Source organism: Carassius gibelio, chromosome B16 (genome assembly GCF_023724105.1).
Source record: "Carassius gibelio isolate Cgi1373 ecotype wild population from Czech Republic chromosome B16, carGib1.2-hapl.c, whole genome shotgun sequence".
Taxonomy (NCBI): Eukaryota; Metazoa; Chordata; class Actinopteri; order Cypriniformes; family Cyprinidae; genus Carassius; species Carassius gibelio.
Genome location: NC_068411.1, coordinates 31,231,108 through 31,248,335, shown reverse-complemented (window position 1 = coordinate 31,248,335; position 17,228 = coordinate 31,231,108). Strand labels below are relative to the sequence as shown.

At 42.5% G+C, this 17,228-nt stretch overlaps 2 protein-coding genes and 1 long non-coding RNA gene across 3 annotated transcripts in view; 1 reads left to right on the top strand and 2 right to left on the bottom strand.

Moving 5' to 3' along the window:
- Positions 1-4,262: 4,262 nt before the first annotated feature.
- LOC127975295 (uncharacterized) lies at positions 4,263-5,048 on the bottom strand. The gene is made up of 3 exons (XR_008157465.1): positions 4,966-5,048; positions 4,850-4,886; positions 4,263-4,743 (listed from the first exon to the last, which is right to left on the bottom strand). It is a non-coding gene; the product is annotated as an uncharacterized LOC127975295 (long non-coding RNA).
- Positions 5,049-5,153: 105 nt separating this feature from the next.
- On the bottom strand, positions 5,154-12,609 carry LOC127974763 (tetratricopeptide repeat protein 24). Its single transcript, XM_052578258.1, has 11 exons — positions 12,361-12,609; positions 11,304-11,597; positions 10,639-10,840; positions 10,180-10,386; positions 9,862-9,990; positions 6,276-6,397; positions 6,057-6,134; positions 5,879-5,910; positions 5,727-5,791; positions 5,539-5,641; positions 5,154-5,178 (listed from the first exon to the last, which is right to left on the bottom strand). Exons 1-11 carry the CDS (start codon positions 12,574-12,576, stop codon positions 5,154-5,156), a joined length of 1,473 nt encoding a protein of 490 aa, XP_052434218.1. The 5' UTR covers positions 12,577-12,609.
- A 1,310-nt stretch (positions 12,610-13,919) lies between these two features.
- iqgap3 (IQ motif containing GTPase activating protein 3) overlaps positions 13,920-17,228 on the top strand; it is a 21,292-nt gene continuing 17,983 nt past the window's right edge. The window contains exons 1-5 of the mRNA XM_052579226.1: positions 13,920-14,293; positions 14,694-14,781; positions 15,524-15,680; positions 17,029-17,106; positions 17,199-17,228. The exon at positions 17,199-17,228 is cut by the window's right edge and continues 47 nt beyond it. Of these exons, the coding sequence (XP_052435186.1) occupies positions 14,263-14,293; positions 14,694-14,781; positions 15,524-15,680; positions 17,029-17,106; positions 17,199-17,228 (384 nt within the window). The 5' untranslated portion in view covers positions 13,920-14,262. The remainder of the gene's footprint in view (positions 14,294-14,693; positions 14,782-15,523; positions 15,681-17,028; positions 17,107-17,198) is intronic.

Sequence of the window (17,228 nt, the reverse complement as noted above, 5' to 3'; positions counted from 1 at the left end):
TCTGTGCCAAATAAAACAGCGTTACGTAGAACGATACGTGTTACATGTTTCATTGTTTCTGAGAGTGTGTGTGTGTGTGCGCGTGCGTGTGTGCTCGTGTGTGTGTGTGTGTGTGTGTATAATGACATGGGTATGACACAGGTATTACAAGGAGAGGGTGACTTATGAGGACATAACCCATGTCCCCATTTTTCAAAACACTTATAAATCATACAGAATGAGTTTTTTTGAGAAAGTAAAAATGCAGAAAGTTTCCTGTGAGGGTTAGGGTTAGGTGTAGGGTTGGTGAAGGGACATAGAATATACAGTTTGTACAGAATAAAAACCATTACACCTATGGGATGAACACACTTTACACAAAAACAAACACGTATGTGTGTGTGTGTGTCTGTGTGTGTGTGTGTGTGTGTGTGTGTGTGTGTGTGTGTGTTTGTGTGTGTGTGTGTGTTTGTGTGTGTGTGTGTGTGTGTGTGTGTTTGTGTTTGTGTTGTGTGTGTGTGTGTGTGTGTGTGTGTGTGTGTGTGTGTGTGTGTGTGTGTGTGTGTGTGTGTGTGTGTGTGTGTGTGGAAGCACAGCAGCTTACAGAGTCCGTCTCCGGCGTACCACTGCACCGTCACGTTCCACACCATGTCCAGCGGCATCACGATGAAGGTCATCATCAGGTCAGCGGACGCCAGGCTGATGATGAGAGGATGCAGGTGTGACGCGGGACACACTGATGAGGAGCGCCAGGTTACTGACGGCGGTGAACAGGAAGAGTGCCATGGTGGCTGTGACACGGGCCTGAGCCGCGCGAGTGAAGATGGGCACCGTCCAGTCCGTCAGCGGCCGAGAGAGAGACGTGTTAGACACAGACACATGTGATGTGTTATCAGACATCACTCGCTCTGATCTGCACCTGCGTGAAGAGACACAGACAGCGTCTGAACCACAGGAATGATCAAATACACTGATGCACAAAAAAAGAAGCAATATGAAACATGCACATGATGAATCGTTCACAGTAAGCTCAAAAACATGCATTCAGAAACCTATTAGAGCTAATTTACATTTCAGACAGATTTTAAAGTGTGTTTGAGTGATGCATTTGTGGTTAGAGCGTCCACACACACACTGTCAGTCAGCGTCAGATCAGAGCCGACAGCAGAGAAGAGCTGTCCTCAGTGTGTTTGTGTCTCTGTCTCGCTGTCAGGCATTCAACACAGAGCGAAGGAGCATCACACCACACATACTCAACTAAAGCCCTGATCTGAGTCTGAACAGCAGGTTCCTGCCAAACAAACGTCTCTTCAGCTGCAGGAGTCCAGTTCAGCGCCGCACACACACTGAGATCCAACACAGAACCAGACGTCCTGATAGAATCACTAGTGTGCAGCTCAAACCCAAGGAGTCTGTGATCGTCAACACATTCATTAACAAACACTCCACGTGTTAAACGAGAAGCCTGAAGAGTCTCGGTGGGGTTTGATGGCTTAACCTGAAGGTCAAAGATTAGTTTGTTAAACAGAATAAAAGACACATGCGACAGCTTCCTGCTGACTGAGGATGAAACCAGTACTGTGTGTCAGCAGAGCTCTGAATCCAGCGACCGCGGGGTTAAATATTGTGTTTGAGATCCCAGTGTCAGATTACAGCACATTCAAACCATTTTAGGATTATTTAACATTCTTGCGGCTCAAACTATATAAATGCGTCAACGGTACACAAAGGTCATTGGTTCGATTCCCATGTATAGATTGAATGCAATTTAGACACTTGGATAAAAGCATAAAAGGTTATGAAACACTGATGTAAAACAGAAAATATGGGTACACTTGACTTTAAAATAATAAAATGCAGCTTTGCCGATGGATGAGCTGAAATTGTTTGTTATGTGATTTAATGCATAATGCTTATTGAATGCATAGATAATTATAATCATTCATGAGATCATGTCATGTACTGTAAGGTGCATAAATATTTAATTTAACGTATTACCAGAAATATTTATGATCCTGTGTTATTTATAGGTGACGAGATCTTCAGGGTTTGTTTATCAAAGCAAAAGAGACGCCACATACAGACACACTCACATTCATGCTCAAGCTACCTTTGAATACAGAACTTGTGAAGACAATATGAAAATAATATGCGAAATAGGATCATTATTTATAGGTTTGGACTCCACTGCAGTACAGTATACTGACTGTAAATCTAGACTTGTTAGAGATTGTTAGTTCATGCAAACACTGCATGCAGCTAAACCATTTATTTAGCTTGTTTTTATTTTAAACTAATTTCAATTTGAACATTTCTCATGAATTAGTTTTTAGCTCTTCATCAGCTGTTAGGATGAAGCTCTGGTGAAATGCTCACCTACTCTGTGACTCACTCTCTCCCATGGCACTGAATCCTGTTCGAGTCAATCAAAGGAATTCCTGATGATCCAGATCTCACATCCCATCAGATGAACAGAGGATGATCGGGATCTGCTCATCCTGGATCCCATCATCACGTCTCATAATCTAGTTCAGGAGATGTGATGAAGAGGAGAAGCAGAGGAATCCTGGAGAAATGAGGAGAGCTGCGGTGAGTACAGACTCAGTGTGTGTGTGTGTGTGTGTGTGTGTGTGTGAGAGAGAGAGAGAGAGAATCCTCCACTGGGAACCAATGGGAAAATATCGTCTGAAATTCTTTATAATTCCTGGTTCGATGTATTGATTTTGAGTTACTCTTGATACAAGCCCCGTCTTTCATATGTTTATCCTGTGAGAATGTTGCAGTGTTGGGGAGTAACTAGTTACATGTAACCAGTGCTTTAAGTGGCCCAAAAGAGGTGCCGGTACTCTATTATAGCCAAAAAAATTATTTTCTGTTTTATTTGTTTGTTTGTTATTGTTTTTGATGACTCCCCTCATCCCCTGAGGTAACAACAACTATATTGAAGGGGTTTTATATACCGCAGTCAACAGGCAACCTTAATAATAAATCATTTTATTAGTTTGTGGATTTGCTTGAGCTAGAAATAACTACTGAACATAAATAAAATGTGCAAAAGGATTTTTAATAACTCCCGAACTGACTCAAATGATTCGCGATCCCCAAATTGACTCAAATGATTCGCGATCCCGTTCCGAACTCCCGAACTGACTCAAATGATTCGCGGACCCGCTCCGATTCCTCTAATTGATTCAAATGATCCGCGAAGCCGCTCCGGATCCCGAACTGATTCCAATGATTTGCGATCCCCAAACTTACTCAACTGATTCGCGAACCCGCTACGAATTCCCGAACTGACTCAAATGATTCGCGAACCCGCTATGAACTCCCGACCTGACTCAAATGATTCGCGAACCCGCTACGATTCCTCGAACTGATTCAAATGATTCGCGAAGCCGCTACGAACTCCCAAACTGACTCAAATGATTCGCGATCCCCAAACTGACTCAAATGATTCGCGAACCCGCTATGAACTCCCGACCTGACTCAAATGATTCGCGAACCCGCTACGATTCCTCGAACTGACTCAAATGATTCGCGATCCCGCTTCGAACTCCCAAACTGGTTCAAATGATTGACGCTCCATACTCCAATCCTGGAAGAAGCTCTGAAAAGCGGCAGCGCAGGCAAAGGATTAAAACCTTTATTAAAACAGATGTCCAAATGAACTTAGCTACCTGTATGCTAAAATCACGTTCTGGGCGCATGGACAGGTGGCCTTATGCTCAAGAGCTATATTTGGAAGTGGCGGTACTGAGTACTGGGGCGTACCTGCCCACTTAAAGCACTGCATGTAACAGAAAGTAACTGTAATCTGTTACAAAAAAAGTAACAATTACAGTTACTTAAATGTTACCGATTGCAAAGAGGGTTACATCTGAATATTTTCACACATATCTGAGTACTTTCAGAAATACGGTGACTGTTCTAAAATAAGAGACACCAGTGTTTTATTCAATAACTGTTTATCCTGTTTGGGTTTATCATGTAAATGCTTTATTTATTTGTTTATTTTCTGAAGAGAGCTCTCGGATTTCATCAGAAATATCTCAGTTTGTGTTGTGAAGATGAACGAAGGTCTTATGGGTTTGGAACGACATGTGGGCGAGTAATTTAAGGGTGAACTGTCCCTTTAAGAATAAAAACCTGGAAATCTCAGACTGACTGAATTTAAATCTGAAAAGAGTCTTTTTGTTCATGGAATACTTTTAAATGGAAAATCACATTAATGACTTTTAAAAAGTTTTGATATCAAATTTATTTTTATATCATCAGTGCAGGAGGTGCTTTAGTGTTGGAAAAGACACGTGGATTCACTCAGGATGTTGAAATTGGTGAAAGTGTAATAAAACTGAAAAGAGACAATAATGTGTCCTGCTGAAATCCAGCAATACTGCATGAAATAACACATGATTTATGATCACACGGTTGGCATCACAAGAGTTCAGGGCGTCTCATCCACCCTTTCAAATGTCTCATTTTAACAGAACATCTGTTATATACTAAAGCAGGTGCAGCTCCTCTGGAGAGTTCAGCTCCTGCTTCAGTTTTGACTTCATCTTTAATCTTTGCAGTCTGGAAGTGTCTTCATGGCAAACACAACTCCTGAGAAACTAGAAAAGCTAATCTCTATGGAGAAATTATTCTTTATGTCACATGACTGTGCAGAATCTGGACTTCAGTCTCCTCATCAGGGGCGGGGCTTCATCTCTGTCAAGGTGAGTGATGGGCGGAGCCACCGTGCTCCTGACCAATGGGTGTCTGCTGAAACATTACCATCACAAAATAATTCATCATCTTCATTACAATCATGACCAGCACCAGATTTAGGCATTCATTTATATAAAATACATGAGAGACAGATTGATACCCGTTCATCAGCCTCGGCTTCACAGCAGACGCATCACCTGTAGAGGTAAAGTCAGGTTTCAGCTGAAGTCTTCTCTGTGTATCTTCTCTGATATCTGTGTGTTTGTTGAGACTGACCGTGTGCTGGTGATCCTGAACACTCTGATGGGACGATCTGCTGATTCACTTCTGCTTTATCATACGTGTTATTCAGATTCCTGACGATCACATTTAACAGTGTGAAGACTCTGAGACATTTCTTCAAGTGTATGACATAAAAACCTTATTCTAATATATATATATATATATATATATATATATATCAATTATCCAATGTTGCTTGTTTGAGGGCTGCACAATATGTCCTAAAAATGTTGTGATTGTTTATTGTTATGGCTAAATAATTATATAAATCATAAAACATTTTTATAATAATTGCTATTACTACATAAAAAAAATTATATATAATGTCCAATATTACTATAATAATTCATATGTTATATATATATAAATATATATATATATATATATATATATATATATATATATATGTGTATGCGCGTGTGTGTGTGTGCGTGCGTGTGTGAGTGTGTGTGTGTGTGTGTGTCTGTGTGTGTGTGTGTCTGTGTGCGTGCGTGCGTGTCTGTGTGCGTGCGTGTGTGTGTGTGAGTGTGTGTGTGTGTGTGTGTGTGTGTGTGTGTGTGTGTTGACCTGTTGGTCTCTGGCAGTGTGCTGTGAGGATGAGTGTGTTCTTGCTCCTGCTGCAGGAGTGTCTCTGATGAGGTGATGGTTCGGCTGTGCTGTTTCCCGTCTGCTGAGAATAACAGAATAACACACAGTAAATCTGATCTTCTGTATAGTGTGTTTCTCAGCTGTGAATGTGTGTGTTCAGTTCTTACGTGGTGCTTTTCCTCCGTTCTGCATCTCTCTCCACCGCTGGACATCAGACCTCACAGCCATCGTCCTGCAGACACAACACACTACAGCTTCATTCACTCAGAAACACACTCGTGCACCGTCTGATGAAGAGGTGTGTGTTATGTGGTGTTACCGGGGCTGTCGGCGGTCATGATGTGGTCCTCTCTGAGAGAGAGAATAGAAAACCATGATGAACGTCACAGTATGGTGATTACAATTTAAATAATACATGGCTGTGCTTGCACAATTGGCCCAAACGTTTGTGATTATATATCAAAAGCAGTTATGTGTAATAATAACTACAGACTGACCTGCTGTATGCGCAGCTTCTGCTGTAACGCTTCACTCAGTTCACTGACCAGACGCTCCTGCACTGAAGCAGACACGTCCTGCGGATCAAACACACAGCTGGTCATTACACTCAAACACTAAACACTGTATCTGTGATAAAGCCTGCAACATGTTTCAGATGATTAACACATGACTTGTATTCTGGAACATGCAGTAATGGTTCTGTGTTCAGATCTCACCTGGCATTTGCACAGCAGTCGTAGGGCATCTTTATAGTACATGGCGGCTTTATCCGGATCCTTCATCTGAAGTTTGATCCCACCGAGACCCTCACAGGCCTGCCACTGACCGGACGGGTCATCTGTGGAGAGAGAGAGAGATAAACAGGTAGCATGTGTACATTTGTGTTTGGATGTTGAGTCTGTGTTTGAGTATGTGTGTGGATGTGTGTGTGTAAAGATTGAAGCCCCACTCCTTTTATTCAGAGTCAGATCCATCAGTTTGATCATGAAGGAACTGTTTTCAGTCTTGCAGCTCAAGTGTAGTAATTAGGATGCGTGTTAATGCAGTTTTTAAAGCCCAGCACACACTGTTTGATTTTGGCCAAGATTTGGTCATTTGATTTGTCGCCTCTGTCTTGCTTAGTTGGGGTCACTTCATCTACAGCGATATCGTTGACTTGATTGCAAATAAATGCACAGACACTATTTAAACTGAACAGAGATGACATCACTGAATTCAATTATGAACTGCCTTTAACTATAATTTTGCATTATTGACACACTGTTTTCCTAATGAATGTTGTTCAGTTGCTTTGACGCAATGTATTTTGTTTAAAGCGCTATATAAATAAAGGTGACTTCACTTGACCAAACTGGCCCAGCTCTCTGTTCCTAGCTTTATCTGACAGTGGATCACCAGCTTTCTGACAGATAGGCAACAGTTAGTGAGACTGGGGAAATTCATGTCAAACAGCTGTTTCACTAATACTGGTGCCCCTCAGGGATGTGTTCTCTCACCACTGTTCTTCTCTTTTTATTTCCTTAAATGGTCTGGCACCTTCTTGATTTTTCAGATCTTGTAAATGTGAATAGGTGTGCCAGATGCTTGCGATCTACAGATAGTGTTACTCTGTCATATCCAGGATCATGACTGAAGTTGAAAGGTGAATGGTTTCCAGTGGCCGGTCCTAGGTTATGGAACAGTCTTCCCTTATTAGTGAAATCTGCATCTCAAGGTTCTACAACAGAATCAAACTATCTATAATGCTTACGAGAATAGCCTACATCCTAAAATATAATTAGTGGTACAATTAGCATATAGTTACACTTGAAAATTTTCCAGTGTACCAGTGTGTGTGTGTGTGTGTCTGTGGTTCAGTACCAGTGTGTGTGTGTGTGTGTGTGTGTGTGTGTATCAGTGGTTCAGTACTGGTGTGTGTGTGTCAGTGGTTCAGTACCGGAGTGTGTGTGTGTCAGTGGTTCACTACCGATGTGTGTGTGTGTGTGTGTGTGTGTGTGTGTATGTGTGTGTGTGTTGTTCAGTACCGGTGTGTGTGTGTGTGTCAGTGGTTCAGTACCGGTGTGTGTGTGTGTGTGTGTGTGTGTCAGTGGTTCAGTACCGGTGTGTGTGTGTGTGTCAGTGGTTCAGTACCGGTGTGTGTGTGTGTCTGTGGTTCAGTACCGGTGTGTGTGTGTGTGTGTCTGTGGTTCAGTACCGTTGTGTGTGTGTCAGTGGTTCAGTACCAGTGTGTGTGTGTGTGTCTGTGGTTCAGTACCGGTGTGTGTGTGTGTCTGTGGTTCAGTACCGGTGTGTGTGTGTGTCAGTGGTTCAGTACCAGTGTGTGTGTGTGTCTGTGGTTCAGTACCGGTGTGTGTGTGTGTCTGTGGTTCAGTACCGGTGTGTGTGTGTGTGTGTGTGTGTGTGTGTCAGTGGTTCAGTACCGGTGTGCATGTGTGTGTGTGTCAGTGGTTCAGTACCGGTGTGTGTGTGTGTCAGTGGTTCAGTACCGGTGTGTGTGTGTGTGTGTGTGTGTGTGTCAGTGGTTCAGTACCGGTGTGTGTGTGTGTGTGTGTGTCAGTGGTTCAGTACCGGTGTGTGTGTGTGTGTGTGTGTGTGTGTCAGTGGTTCAGTACCAGTGTGTGTGTGTGTGTGTGTCAGTGGTTCAGTACCGGTGTGTGTGTGTGTGTGTCAGTGGTTCAGTACCGGTGTGTGTGTGTGTGTGTCTGTGGTTCAGTACCGGTGTGTGTGTGTATGTGTGTCAGTGGTTCAGTACTGGTGTGTGTGTGTGTGTCTGTGGTTCAGTACCGGTGTGTATGTGTGTCTGTGGTTCAGTACCGGTGTGTGTGTCAGTGGCTCTGTACCGGTGTGTGTGTGTGTCAGTGGTTCAGTACCAGTGTGTGTGTGTGTCTGTGGTTCAGTACCGGTGTGTGTGTGTGTCTGTGGTTCAGTACCGGTGTGTGTGTGTGTGTGTGTCAGTGGTTCAGTACCAGTGTGTGTGTGTGTCTGTGGTTCAGTACCGGTGTGTGTGTGTGTGTGTGTGTGTGTGTGTCTGTGTCTGTGGTTCAGTACCATTGTGTGTGTGTGTCTGTGGTTCAGTACCGGTGTGTGTGTGTCAGTGGTTCAGTACCGGTGTATGTGTGTGTGTCAGTGGTTCAGTACCGGTGTGTGTGTGTGTCTGTGGTTCAGTACCGGTGTGTGTGTGTGTCTGTGGTTCAGAACCGGTGTGTGTGTGTGTGTGTGTGTCAGTGGTTCAGTACCAGTGTGTGTGTGTGTCTGTGGTTCAGTACCGGTGTGTGTGTGTCTGTGGTTCAGTACCGGTGTGTGTGTGTGTGTGTGTGTGTGTGTGTGTCAGTGGTTCAGTACCGGTGTGCGTGTGTGTCTGTGGTTCAGTACCGGTGTGTGTGTGTGTCAGTGGTTCAGTACCGGTGTGTGTGTGTGTGTGTGTGTGTGTGTCAGTGGTTCAGTACCGGTGTGTGTGTGTGTCAGTGGTTCAGTACCGGTGTGTGTGTGTGTCAGTGGTTCAGTACCGGTGTGTGTGTGTGTCAGTGGTTCAGTACCGGTGTGTGTGTGTGTCAGTGGTTCAGTACCGGTGTGTGTGTGTGTGTGTGTGTGTGTGTGTGTGTGTGTCAGTGGTTCAGTACCGGTGTGTGTGTGTGTCAGTGGTTCAGTACCGGTGTGTGTGTGTCTGTGGTTCAGTACCGGTGTGTGTGTGTATGTGTGTCAGTGGTTCAGTACCGGTGTGTGTGTGTCAGTGGTTCAGTACCGTTGTGTGTGTGTGTCCGTGGTTCAGTACCGGTGTGTGTGTGTCAGTGGTTCAGTACCGTTGTGTGTGTGTGTGTCTGTGGTTCAGTACCGGTGTGTGTGTCAGTGGTTCAGTACCGGTGTGTGTGTGTGTGTGTCTGTGGTTCAGTACCGGTGTGTGTGTGTCAGTGGTTCAGTACCGTTGTGTGTGTCAGTGGTTCAGTACCGGTGTGTGTGTGTGTGTGTCTGTGGTTCAGTACCAGTGTGTGTGTGTCTGTGGTTCAGTACCGGTGTGTGTGTGTGTCAGTGGTTCAGTACCGGTGTGTGTGTGTCTGTGGTTCAGTACCAGTGTGTGTGTGTGTGTGTGTGTGTGTGTGTGTCTGTGGTTCAGTACCGGTGTGTGTGTGTGTGTGTGTGTGTCAGTGGTTCAGTACCGGTGTGTGTGTGTCAGTGGTTCTGTACCGGTGTGTGTGTGTGTGTGTCAGTGGTTCAGTACCAGTGTGTGTGTGTGTGTGTGTGTGTGTGTGTGTGTCTGTGGTTCAGTACCGGTGTGTGTGTGTGTGTGTGTCTGTGGTTCAGTACCGGTGTCTCTGAAGGCCTGTTGTGCGTGTAGGTAACTCTCCCACGCCTCCTCCAGTTCTCCCAGCTCCATCAGAGCAAACCCCAGATTACTGAAGCAGCGACCCTGAGCTCCTCGACTGCCCAGAGAGCCTGCAGGACATGCCACACATCACTCACTCACAGGGTATTACAGTAATCATGATGATACACTGCTCATGAACCCAGCATAGCAGCAGATCAACAGACATTATCATGAAAATGCACTGAAGCATTGGCCCCACACATGCACATAACTGATGTAAACTCAGGTGTTTCCTCTCTGAGCTGTGTGTGTCTCACCGTGGAGCGCCGCTGCCTCTCGGTGGAACCTCAGGGACTGCTCGTACTGACCCAAACTGTTATAGACGGCGCCTAGATTCTGCAGAACCACAGCCAGTCTGTGCGGTTTGGAGGAGACCAGAGGAAGCGCCTGCTCGAAACACTCGGACGCCTCAGAGAACAGCCTCATCTGAGAGAAACTCAGAGCCACGTCACTCAGCAGCTTCCCTGAAACACAGGCGAGGGCATAAATGGTGGCTCAATCTGACCTATGTATTTCATATGTTAAATGCAGCTGCACTAAACCAAAATGTATACGTATATTTTTTTATGTATACTAGCATTTGAGAGTATTTATATTTATGCATTTGGCAGACGCTTTTACCTGAAGGAATTTAAACTGCATTGATTGCATACATTTTTTATCAGTTCATGCATCTTTATTTGGCTGGGAATCAGCAGTGACAGCGAGTGTGTTACCTAGCGTCTGCTGATCGCTTATGTTCACGCTCATCTCCAGGCTGTCGGTCAGCACGCTGATGATGTCATCGCTCGAGCCGCGGCCGCTCTGCAGCATGTGTTTCCCAGCATCCTTCAGTGCCAGCGCAGCTGCAGATGTGTTTCCCGCTAGTTTATAACTCTCAGCGGCTCGCTGGAAGCTAGCTACAGCCTCGTCCCACTCCTGAATCACACAAACACAACACACGGCTCAAATACACCTGCAGCTCACGCATTAGGACTAAATAACACAGAAATACAAGAGCAGACCAGAGTTCAGACCAGTGGCCAGTCCAGAAACAATGATGGCATGCAGTTCAGTTATCAGAGATTTCAAAATTGTAATCTCAAATTATGAATCAAAGTTTGAATGGAATTTGTATGTTAAGTGATTTGGGGTGAATAAAATTCACCGGTTTAATTATAAGGACTATTGCAAAAAATGGCAACTGAATTAAAAAATGCATTACTGTTTATATAACGTACACTTTGTAAAAAATGTAAAAATGCATTGCAAGGTAGTTTTTTTTCTGGCAATGCACGAGAATCATTTATGCTAAAGGATTACTATTTTTGTCTTGACTTTTGGCAAAGTGTATTGAATCCAATCCGTGTCCATGTGACAGAACCTGACTATAACAGCAGACCTCTCTCAGCAGGTGGCAGTGTGCGAGTCTGACGCAGGTGTGTCCCTCGGCCCCGGCGTCTCCCTGTGATCTGTACAGCTGTGCGGCCTGCAGATAGTGTCTCGCCGCCTGTGTCCGGTCCCCCAGAGCCTCGTGGGCCGTGGCCAGGTTAAACTGCAGGTCTGCGATGCGCTCGCCTCTCTCGCCCGGCTGTGAGCGTGACAGGACATCCAGCCCTTTCTGAGGCTCGCCCGCCTCCACGTACGCCGCACCCAGATTAAACGCACACCTGCGCTGCAGGCTCTTCTCTCTGAGCTGAAGACGACAGCAAATCATGAGGCTTTACTCTGTGCTTCTGTGTCTGATGCAGCAAAACAGATGTTTTCAGTAGCTGATGTCAGTGTAGAAATCTGAATCAAATATAGTAAAGTGGTTACTTAACGAATGAAATCAGTAGTATTTGACTGGCCACCAAAAGAGCGGAAGCTGAATGACCCAAACCAGGTTTTTAATTCTTTAGATGTCTAAGATCCTCAAATCTAACCATATTTGTGCGAGAAACCCCGTGCTAACATACGATTATTTGGGTACATTTTACAAGAAAACAGAGTTTCAGTTTTCCTACTTAAAAAAACTTTGAGTTAAATTATAACTTTCTTGCCATGACTTCCCTTAACTAGATATTTCTGTTTCCACACCAATTTTATTTTTATTTTTTTCTCCAGTGTGTGATAATTTAACTTAGGCTATATTATTTATTTTGATAATTATTTAATTATATTTCTTAACCTTATATATTATTGTTTTAGTTTTATTTTATTTTTTACACTGTTTGAAAACCATTGACCTATACATTAAGATTATGTGGTGTATAATTTATGTTATGAAAAATAATGTGATTATTGGGAGCAATAAAGACGCTGTTTTACTGTTCACTGCATTTACAGTTATTTACCTATAGCATTCACAAGTGTTCAAATATTAGAGAAAGTTATTATATAAAAAAAAAAAGATTTCCTTTAGAAATGTTGAAGAAAGCATTGTCAAGTCAGTTGATTTCTCACAGTGTTTCTGGTACCTTGGAGGCAGCCTTAAGCGCGCTCCTGAAGCTCTGCAGTGCTGTGTTGTTGTGACCGCTCTGCAGAGCTGCATGTCCAGCTGCGGTCAGTCTCTGGATCTCCTGCTGACCATCTGTCTCCTCCACATCAGCTCTCTCCGTCCCGCTCCGCTCCTCTTTCTTCTTCTTCTTCTGCTTCTCTTGAGGATCTCTGACTGGAGACCCATCAGAGGCCATGAACTCAGAGCAGATCACAGCTGAGAGACATGATGCTCAGCCTGAACACACACACACACACACACACACACACATTGTTTTTTATGGTTTATGGGGACTCTCCATAGGCGGGTGGGCAAGCTGTCAATCAGACCCACCGTAGCCCCGCCCCTCGCTATACGTTGACATATTTGACACGAATTCTTATGAAACTTAAATTAAATGCATCCTAATATGTATGACCCAGAACTGACTTAAAAATTTTAAAGTTAAGAAAATGAATGGTGAATCTGAAACACAGTTCGTCGTCATCAGCTGAACATGAGTTTGAAGGTGTGTGTTGATGGCAGAGAGGATTCACACTTCAATAATAAATCATTCATAAGTCTTCTAGAGTGACACTTAAACACACAGTTACCAAAGAAAACCAATGACTCGTTACACACAATATAACGAATATGCGCTATAACAATACAGCCATATCTTGTAATTAATGAGGCTATAACAGACGTGTAAAACATTGACGCATAATAAACGGAGTATACAGTCACTTACACAAATAAACAGTTTCCTCTGGGATCCCCGGATGATGCTCCCATACTCGTGCTTTAGAATCATGTCGTGAATTGTGAGCTGATCGATGTTTAAACAGGTGAGCAAACCCACAGGTCTCTCTCTCTCTCTCTCTCTCTCTCTCTCTCTCTCTCTCTCTCTCTCTCTCTCTCCGCACACCTGAGCAGGTGCCGATCACACCGTTTACATCCGTCTCCATGGAAACGCCATCTGTGACGTGTCCAAGACGGTAACCGCTACATTTTTATTATAATTTATGTACATTATATCTGTGTCCCTGCAGCACAAAAGCAGTCATTATTATTTTATACCAAAAATCATTAGAATATAAAGTAAAGATCACCTTCATGAAGATATTTTGTAAATGCCCTACCATAAATATATTAAAACTTAATGTTTGATTAGTAATATGCATTGGTAAGAACTTCATTTGAACAACTTTAAAGATGATTTTCTCAATATTTAGATTTTTTTGCTCCCTCAGATTCCAGATTTTCAAATAGTTGTATCTCAGACAAATATTGTCCTCCTAACAAACCAGACATCAATAGAGAGATGATTTATTCAGCTTTTGGATGATGTATAAATATCAAAATGCACCTTTGACTATTTTTTTGTTCCAGGGTTACATACACAGAATTTCCCTAAAGTGATAAATTAAGGTGGAAAACAAAAGGTTTGTAATAACAATTTTTTATTGAAAAAATATATTTTAGGTTCCAAAAGAATCTCCGAAACATTTGAGAAAACGCGATCCACTCTTTTAAACTACAGTACCCACAATGCGCCGCGGCTCTTCCTGTCGTAATCAGGTGGGTGGAGACGCGCGGCAGCCAATGAGACGCTGGCGGGATTTTCAAACCGTAAACAACTGACAGACGAGAGCGTTCGTGTTTTCAGGCGTCATTTATCATTAAATTATTAATCACGGCCGAAAGAGAGTTTAATTCTAGTTATCGATATAGATGAATTAGATAGTTATTGAACACTACAGAGCGAGAGCGTCACGAATTCGCGGCTTCAGACAGAAACGGTTTGATAAGAAGTAAATCGCGTCGCTTGTCAGAGATCAGCGCGTGCGTTTGTGTTTATCTACCGTTACCGGAATATTGATCAGAAATCGACAACACCGAGATGGGCGACGGGGTTCAGACTCGGTCTGGCTGTAAGTAACTTATTGAAGAAGAAAAAAACAATTTTACCTTGCGTGTGTGCGTGTGCGTGTGTGTGTGTAAGTGAGGTTAGCCTGACAAAATCTCCAAAAACTATTTTGTAAACTGGAATAAAAAAAGTAAACAAAGTTCTTTTTTTATTAACTTGTAAAAATGCAGAAAGTTTTCTGTGAGGGGTAGGGCAAGCTTATTAAAACTAACAAAAAGAATATAAAAACAATGTTATGTCCCCAGTGTGTGTGAGAGAGAAAGAGAGAGAGAGAGAGATTGCCATGTTAAATGTGTTTGAGATTTAGAGTTAAACATGAATGAGGTTTTTGTTGGTGTTGAATGTGTCTGAGGTTTTGTATTGAGGTCGAATGTGGATTTTGTTCACCGCTGATGTTGTTTCAGATGAGCGTCTGACCGCAGAGGAGATGGATGAACAGAGGATTCAGAATGTGGCTTATCAATACCTGTGCCGTCTGGAGGAGGCCAAGAGGTGCAACACACACACTTACTCACACACACACACACACACTCTTTCTCACATACACACGTGTGTCTGTGTTTTTGATATTTAATAGAGCACTGATTTTGATAATCAGTGCTCTATTAAATAATATAAAAGGGCCTCAGGTATCCAAAAAGTTAACCGTATCCTGCTACAAGTTAATCAGATAAAGAAACTTAAACTAATTAGAAGTATTTTAATGTAATGCGCAGTATTCCACATCGGGTTCAGTGCTGTAGCTGAAACATATCCAGGTGAAAGACTGTAAAAACCAAAAGTTATAAACTATTTATTGATATGTTTATTCAGATACAATTTCTCACATTATCAGTCTGTTCGCTGTAGCTTAGAAAATGTTAACTTTGATAGAAATTATGTGACATGGCCAGGTCAAGGTATGTTTTTTTTATTTTCTTTTTAAATAAATTTGACTGGTAGTCCACTCTATGAAGAATTTATGGGTATAATAGGTCACAGTTTGCTTTATTCTGTTATTCTCATTTATATAAGTTAACTATAGTGTGCTGCATCCATTAGTAAAAAATAAATAAAACAATTATTCATAATTGTTGGGTTGACTATGTTGGGTGAAGAAAAGGAAACAATATAAGAGCAGAAAACCAAGTCAGTCAATCAATAATAACCCCATTGTCTGCTAGGTTGATCATAATTTGAAGTGTTAGTTATGGCGGTGTTAAACTGAAGCTGTGGGTGTGTCTGCGGTCCCCAGGTGGATGGAGGCGTGTCTGGAGGAGGAGTTACCTGCCCCCACTGAGCTGGAGGAGGCGCTGAGGAACGGAGTCTATCTGGCTAAACTCGGCCACTGCTTCGCTCCTCGTGTGGTTCCTCTGAAGAAGATTTACGACCTGGACCAGCTGCGATACAAGGTCAGCCATTCATGACTGCGCTGATGGCATCAGTGGCTTATGTATCGCTGCAAAAAAAAAAGATTTTTATTTTATTTTTATTCCATTTTCAAATTCTTATCCCAAATCAAAATTACAGATTTTTTTTTTCTGTCACTTTAATAAATCGCCATGGCAACACCGTTCAAGATGTCCAAAATCCGTTCGCAATTTAGCATCTTCAGTATATCTGCATCATGTAGACAAAGATTGGGGTGAATTACTTGTTTCTCCTGGAAGGAGTATGCAAAAATGTCAGATTTTACAAAAAAAACATACATTCAAATCAAAATATCCGGCTTCCTGTTGGTCGTAGCTAATGAATGTAAATGAAAAGGTTGTCCGGCATGATGATGTGTACCAGTTTGATATCTGTAGCTAAAACAAACCCCCAGGTTCTGTCAAAAGGTGGCGCTATAGTGCGCCTCCACCACGCTCTTCTATGAGCTTTTGCCAGTGTCTGTCTATCACTAATACTGATATATGTGTTGAGTTTCATAAAAACTCTAAACATGTTTTCTGACTCAAAACCACTGGAAAAAAATCTTGTTTTGTTTTCTAAAAAAAAAGAATGCATTAAAATGAGTTTGTGCTTCAAATAAGAGCAAATATTTGTGACTGGGGTCAAAATCAACTTATTTTTAAATTAAAAGGGAAAACAAGGTTACTTTTCTGACCCCACCTGCAGAAATGCATTTTTGATGCATAAACTCACATTCTCATACTTTTTTTGGACAACAAGACTTTTATCATATTGTTTTCCTTTTTAAGGAAATGTATTTGTTTTAAGAACATTTAGGTATTTGTACAAGACAACAAGCAAAAACACCAAGTAAGAAGAAAGTTATCTGCAGTGTTTAAAGGAATAGTTCAATTAAAAAAATGATATAATTTAGTCACTCATTTTGTTCCGAACCAGTATGAACACAAAAGAAGATATTTTAAAGAACCAAATAATGTTGGTTCCCATTGACTTCCATTTACATTTTTTTGTTCGTGCACTGTTTATCCTCAGTTTTTTGTCTTGTTTTCCAGTACAAATATCTAAGCATTTTTAAATCAAGATACAATTATTGGAGATGAAAAATGGCATGGGATATTAAATGCACAGTTCACCCAGAAAACTAAATTGTCATTAATAACTCACCCTCATGTCGTTCCAAACCCGTGAGACCTCCGTTCATCTCCAGAACACAGTTTAAGATATTTTAGATTTAGTCCGAGAGCTCTCAGTCCCTCCATTGAAGCTGTGTGTACGGTCTACTGTCCATGTCCAGAAAGGTAATAAAAACATAATCAAAGTAGTCACTATCTGATGTCTCCTGCTCAGGCGTCCGGGCTTCAGTTCCGTCACACAGACAACATCAACCACTGGAGGAGCGCCATGACGGAGGTCGGCCTGCCGGCGGTAAATCACCCTGCGTCTGATCCCATCATGCCCTGCAGCAACATTACTCTAAAGAACATTACTGAAGCTGATTCCTGATGTGTCTTCTGCAGATCTTCCATCCAGAGACGACAGACGTGTAC